Consider the following 6,435-nt stretch of genomic DNA (forward strand, 5'->3'; position numbering starts at 1 on the left):
CAGAGAGCTTCATCAGGAACTTAACCACATTCTTCTTATCACAATACTCCTGAAGACGATTTTTCGAATCACAGGTGCAATGACCACAAACACAAACGGGTATAGGGTCATGCATGCATCTTCAGTTCTTTCCAGAGGGGAGTTCAACTTTGTAAAAAAAGTTATTCAGGTCAAGAGATCCTTGCTGCAATGATTCAATCTTCTGTTCTATATTAAAGATCTTAGACGTATTTTTATGCTTGAACTGAGTCTCAAGAGTGGTCCACTTCAGATGTGCATTTTCAATATACATAACCATTGATTTCAAGTCAGGTTCAACCGAGTTATTTATCCAAGCACTCACCATTGCGTTACATCGTAACCAAGAACCATAATCAGAGTGAGTTTCAGGAGGTTGAGGGATAGTACCATGGATAAACCCAAGCTTGTTTTTGGCCGTGAGGATCTGGATGAAAGACGTCGCCCAGAAATTATAGTTTGATTCATTCACCAGTTTATCAGTGACCAAGGAAATACTCGAAGAATCAGCAGGATGTAAATAGAGAGGATTAGCATAAGGATACAGAGATGAAGGAGAATAAACAAGAGGGTCAGGGATGGTCGTTTCAGCAGCAGACGAAGTTTTAGTAGCCATGGATGAAGGCTAAGAAACAGAGAAAAGAAGAAGAGAAAAATAAATGGATGGCAGAGGAAGGGTTCCCTCTGATACCATATTAAGTATTAACCAGGGAGCAAATTGATAAAAGAGAGAGAGAGAGGGAGAAACCAAACAAAACACAAATGAAACAATACAAAAAAAAAAAGTAATAATAAATAGGAAGAACCAAACCGAGATGTGGTCAGTACGGAGAGATCTCATTCTCCGAAAAAGCAGTTTCCAATGAGGCTTCACCGAAATGAGAAGCGGTCAAATTCTACCTTCTCAATCCAATGGGGTTTTAACCCTAATAACCCACTTGGGTCGCAACAATTTCAGTGTACACCACCGAAAAAAAAAATAAAATTTGCGACCTTATTACGACTAATATATAACTAATATACAACTAAAATAAGAGTAGTTTATTAGTCGTAATAAGTTGTATATTAGTTATATATTAGTCGTAATAAGGTCGCAAATTTTTTTTTTTTTTTCGGTGGTGTACACTGAAATTGCTGCGACCCAAGTGGGTTATTTGAGTAATATTCCCCAATCCAATGCCTTCTTCTTCTTTTATTGCAATTTAGTAATCTCCACTGAAAACCCAAACCAGAGATCTCATTATCCCGTCTCCATGTTCTTGGCGGCAGTTACACGCCCTTTTGTTTCCCAGAAAACCCTTCTTCACCATTAGCATCCACTGACCGTTTCTCTTCTCTGATTCCATGGCCTGTTTCTTGAGCTGTGTCCGGTTCGGTGACTCGGTCAGGAAGACGACGACGGCCGAGCCAGTGGGCCGAGTTGGGTGTGTTGATTCGGGTGTGAAGAGTTACAGTTGGGAGGAAATTGAATCATTGACATCGAATTTTGTCCGGTTGATCGGTTCGGGTGGATACAGCAGCGTTTACATGTCTCGTTTGCCTGGTTCGGACAAAGCGGCTCTCAAGGTTCATGTCGGAAGCCATCGGCTCTATCAGGTTTTCAGAGTGGAGCTCGGTGTCTTGCTTCGACTTCATCATCCCAACATTGTCAAGCTCCTTGGTTACTTTGATGATTCGGGTATGCGAATTTCGGGTTCTTTATTCGAATTTTGATTGAGTTTACCTCCAAATCCATTAGGGTTCTTAGGTAATAAGTTCAATCGATTGTTATTCTCATATCATCTTCACTACTTTGCTTCAAGTAGAAGCAATGGGAGAACTTTTTCACCTAATTATTCAGCAAGATACTCGTAGAGTGAGTACCTTTCTTCACATCATCAATGAATCATGTGGATTTGGATATCCATTTGTAGATGTTGTGTTGTAGATTTGGTTGCAATAAAACAAATGGAATTAGATCTGAAGTCCTTAGTTAACTGATTCTTGTCCTTTTGTTGTCTGGGAAAACCCGAAACCGATGTTCTTGGCTTCTCGTCTTAACAGAAGAAAACGGCGCTCTTCTGCTCGAATACCTTCCTAATGGAAACCTCCAAGAAAAGCTCAGCTGCAACAGTAAACAAGTCTTGCCATGGAGAAACCGAACCTCCATTGCTTTTCAGCTGGCTCAAGCTATAGAACACATGCACGAAAAATGCAGCCCGCCAATCGTGCACGGTGATATCAAGTCCTCGAACATCCTTTTAGACGAACGCTTCAACTGCAAGCTCTGCGATTTCGGGTCAGCCAAAGTCGGGTTTTCGTCAATGGTTCAGCCTCCTCCTCCAACAATGTCACCGAGGTCTAAACAAGTTATGATGATTGGTTCTCCAGGTTATACAGACCCACATTACTTGAGAACCGGGGTTGCATCGAAGAAAATGGATATGTATGGGTTCGGGGTGGTGGTTCTTGAGTTGGTGTCGGGAAACGAAGCCTTTTGTGCGGAGAAAGGACTCATGTTGGTGCATAAGGCCAGGCCGTTGATTCATGAGATTCTTGATTTGGGTTCGGACATTGCAGAAGAGAAGGTGAAAGAGTTCTTGGATCCGAGGTTGTCAAGAGACAGTCTTGACATTGAAGAGGTTAAGGCAATGCTCGTTGTGGCCGCCTTGTGTCTTCATAGTTCACCTTCTCTCAGGCCTTCGGCTTCTCAAGTGGTGAAGAATCTTGTCAGGAACGTCCCTTCTCTCTCGTTCCTCGGTTGTGGTAAGGAGGTAAAAGATGCATAATCGATGGGTTGATGTTGTAGGGATTAGCTTTCTGTTACACACACACACACATATTTCAGTAAGAAGAAAGAAGAAAATGATAGATCATGTTGCAGTCAGATCTTGTCTGGTGTCTGAAGGATTTAGACGAGGACAAAGATCTGGACGTCTTTGAGGTTTCTGCATGTTTAGTTAGTGATTCAAAGATTCAAGTGGAAGCTGTATAGTTGAATAATGTATTAAAAACCATTTTCTTGGTTTAATGTTGGTTTCCGGTTTACTTTGGCTTACTGCTGATTTACTTTTGAGTTTGTATAAGAACCATTTTCTTACTGAAAATTCGTCCCATTCTCTTTCCTCTCGAATTCAAATTCCCCAAGTCTCAATAGTCAATAGTTTCACTGGAAAAAAAAGGCTAAGCCTTTTTGACCCGTTTGCTCTGAACAAGGAGCCCGTGAAACCCAATTGTCGTTTCTCGAAACCGAGAGATGGGCTTCTGTTAATTTGTGATCTCTGGGCATAATCGGAGAAAACGCGAGTTCGGGAGGCGATCTCATTGACAATGTCATCTCTGGCGCTAACGCTACCGATTCCGTCGGCGACGGCGAAGCATGCTAAGCTTGGAGCGGCTCTCTATGATGGCCGCCGAAATTGGTCGGTAAGTACGAAGCTGTGGGAGAAACCCAGAACTAGAAGAGGGTTTGGTCTGTGCTGTAAGGCGGAGCTGTCGGAGTTGGCTCCCGCCGCTTATGGAGCTCTTCTTCTTGGCGGCGGCCTCTTCGCTTGTATGTTGCTAGTACTACTACTACTACTGATCTGTTCTTTTCTGTGTCTGATTTTGGATTCTGGGTCGTTTTTGTTTGTTCGCTTATATGGAATTTGTTGTGGGGAATTGAAGATAGCAAATCGGGAAGCAAGGGTTCTCTGTTCGGGGGCTTGACCGGTTCCGTTCTCATGGCATCTGTAATTTCTCTCTCTCTTGTTATGTTCGCTTCATCTTTCAGCTTCTCGTTCGTTGTGGTTTATGTTAATCATATGGTTTATTGTATTAATGGTTGAGTTCTGTTGTTAGAATATTAGCTGAATTCATCTTATGAGCTCGCAACATAGTTTTATCTTAGAGAGAAACCACTTGTCCGAACATGGTTGAAGCCTTTGTTTCAGTTTGATAAGTGTTCCTTAGCTCTTTTAGATGTATGAATTTTCTGTATCAAGGAGTGTGTGTGTGTGTGTGTGTCTTGAGTATTCTATTAATATTGCTCAAGTTCGTGAGATTCACTTGGATTTTGACGAATAATAAGTGATCTTATACGGCAAAGCTTGAGCTTTCTAAGCTTTATTCATCCATGGTTACAATGTCCTGAAGGTTGCTCAAAGTATAGGCCTTGCAATGATCAACTCATTATTCAAAGCTTCTTGATTCTTTCCATGAGGTTCCAGTTTTTTGCTTCTTTTTTTTTTTAACAAAGATTCCATTTGAATGCGTGATCATCGGGGTTTCTGAACTGAAAGCCTCCATGTTTTCCTGTTCAATCTCTGCAATGATCATACCGATATTGTGATCGTAAAACTCCATTCTTGGGGATATAATTGGATTGGGGGCACCCTCCTAGCCGATCACTAACTTTAGCACTCGATTTCTGGAAAATCATGTAGGCCTATTTCCTCATGAAAGAACCAGAGACCAGAGCACTCGGTGATGCCATAGGATTGGGTTCTGCCCTCCTATTCTCTTCCATTTTCGGTACGAGCTTCTTGTTCTAGCCCTGTGTTTTAGTAAGACATTCACTGCCCTTTTTTATATGTTTGAGTAAAACATTCAATTCATTATCACCAAGCTCTCGCTGTTCTTGTATGACGTTTCTGGTACTTGGATGCAGGATTACGTTTGGCATCTACTCGGAAGCCGGTCCCAGCAGGGCCCTTGCTTCTTGTCTCCATTGGCATGTTGGCTTTCTTTGTAATGGCGTATATGCAAGACAGCCTACCTGCTTGATCCAGACCGGTCCTGAGTTGATGTAAGTGTCTTTGGCAGCTTGTTCATCCATCCATGACACCATTTAAAGCCCATGCGTACGAGAAAAGGGTAAACTACATGATAGCACCTTTGTCAAGGGTTTGATCTGCAGCCCACAACCCAATAAGTTAGCTTGTCTTTTGTGACACCACCAATAATTGTAGAGCTTTGTGGGCATGCAAGGGAGAGGACACTGTGATAATAGTTGACATTCCAAACAAACATTAAGGAAGGTTGGTCCAATGTCAAGACAAGAAACTCATGTCAAATATATTTGCTTATCCATTTCGAATTGAAAAGAAAAAGATAAATAATTTCAATTTGGTAATCTTTGTGGTATATGAGCAAAGATAGTGAATGAATGCGACTTAAGGTGAATGCCCAATTTGGAGGGCACAGAACAAAAGACACAAGTCACCACATCATTTATGTCTGAAGTGACTTTGTTGTGTATAGTTATGAGGAATTTGTCCTTTGTATCTTTTTTTTTTTTTTTTGCCTTTTGGACTTTTCATATGCGTTGAAATTTTGGGGTTTGATATCATCATTGAGAACCCTCTCGTGAATAAAGTGAAGCCCCCCGCTAGGCCTCACTTTCATGCATCATCATATCCTATCATATCATATGCACATTTGATGAAACATTCTCTTGTGGCAGAAAATGAAAAGGAGAAATCAAATTGATTTAATCAGAAAAGTTGCGGTTTTCGTGTCTGGTTTGTGTACTCGTGGGAGCCAATTACACGAACGCCCGTGTTTCTATTTGTTTACATTCGATCTTAAACCCCCAAATGTAAATAAAAAAAAACACAAATAATTTCTTAAACCCTAATTCTTTTTTATTCAAACGTGAGTATATGTGTGTGGCTGGAAATAGATTTTGCCAAAAAAAAAAAAAAATCAGTAGACTTTTTTCTATATTTACTTTTTTTTAATACTCCTAGTAAACGATATTAAACAAATCTCCCATAAATAATAAATAATATTGTTCATAATAAAATTTCCAAAATCGCTATATATATAAATAACAGACTATCCAAAAAATTACATGCAGTCGTGGTACGATAATCAAATCTCTCAATATTTGGTAAAGTCTAACGGCGTTGGATGGTAATGGATGATCTTGTTCTCACCCCTACGAGTAAATCATCGTTCTTCTTATAATTACGTTCTATACGTCGCCAATACGATATTGATTTTGGTACATATATATGTATATATATATATATATGTTTAATCTTCTACTAAACATGATTTGGTTTGTTAGTAAAGGTTAATCTCGTGCGGTGCATGGGAAGACGTGAAGGGTCCTTTGTTGGCGTTTGGAAGCAATGAAGAAGAAGGAGAGGAAACATCAAACCCTTTAATGGATATGAGGTAATTGAGGAAAGCAAGTATTCTCTGTCGCTAATCAAGTAATTAACCCCAAAGGGTGTCGGTAATCCCACACATAATCATGTTTTTGGAATCTCTTAATTACTTCGTTAATCAAATACAAAAAAGAAACAATCTTTAATTACTTATGGATCTAATTTAAGACCGCAGACTAAGGTTTTGCTTTGCTTTATGTAAAGCAGCAATAATCACATTGACTAAAACCCTCTTTTCCCATGATACATACAACTCATGCAACATGTGGTGGTCATCCTTCCT

General features: G+C 40.1%; 2 protein-coding genes across 2 annotated transcripts; both read left to right on the forward strand.

The window, feature by feature from the left end:
- Positions 1-1,348: 1,348 nt before the first annotated feature.
- Positions 1,349-2,800, forward strand: LOC104807005 (probable receptor-like protein kinase At4g10390). Its single transcript, XM_010532118.2, has 2 exons — positions 1,349-1,696; positions 2,062-2,800. The coding sequence occupies exons 1-2, from the start codon at positions 1,363-1,365 to the stop codon at positions 2,784-2,786; spliced, it is 1,059 nt and encodes a 352-aa protein (XP_010530420.1). The 5' UTR covers positions 1,349-1,362; the 3' UTR covers positions 2,787-2,800.
- A 392-nt stretch (positions 2,801-3,192) lies between these two features.
- LOC104806472 (protein FATTY ACID EXPORT 4, chloroplastic) lies at positions 3,193-5,067 on the forward strand. The gene is made up of 4 exons (XM_010531396.2): positions 3,193-3,550; positions 3,664-3,728; positions 4,422-4,509; positions 4,646-5,067. Exons 1-4 carry the CDS (start codon positions 3,328-3,330, stop codon positions 4,759-4,761), a joined length of 492 nt encoding a protein of 163 aa, XP_010529698.1. The 5' UTR covers positions 3,193-3,327; the 3' UTR covers positions 4,762-5,067.
- Positions 5,068-6,435: the final 1,368 nt, after the last annotated feature.

Source organism: Tarenaya hassleriana, unplaced genomic scaffold, assembly GCF_000463585.1.
Source record: "Tarenaya hassleriana unplaced genomic scaffold, ASM46358v1 Cleome12, whole genome shotgun sequence".
Classification (NCBI taxonomy): Eukaryota; Viridiplantae; Streptophyta; class Magnoliopsida; order Brassicales; family Cleomaceae; genus Tarenaya; species Tarenaya hassleriana.

Coding starts and splice junctions, on each gene's coding strand:
- LOC104807005 (XM_010532118.2), top strand. CDS start 1,363: ATGGCCTGTTTCTTGAGCTGTGTCCGGTTCGGTGACTCGGTCAGGAAG. Junction 1,697..2,061: donor TGGTTACTTTGATGATTCGG/GTATGCGAATTT, acceptor TCGTCTTAACAG/AAGAAAACGGCGCTCTTCTG.
- LOC104806472 (XM_010531396.2), top strand. CDS start 3,328: ATGTCATCTCTGGCGCTAACGCTACCGATTCCGTCGGCGACGGCGAAG. Junction 3,729..4,421: donor GTTCCGTTCTCATGGCATCT/GTAATTTCTCTC, acceptor AAAATCATGTAG/GCCTATTTCCTCATGAAAGA. Junction 4,510..4,645: donor CCTATTCTCTTCCATTTTCG/GTACGAGCTTCT, acceptor ACTTGGATGCAG/GATTACGTTTGGCATCTACT.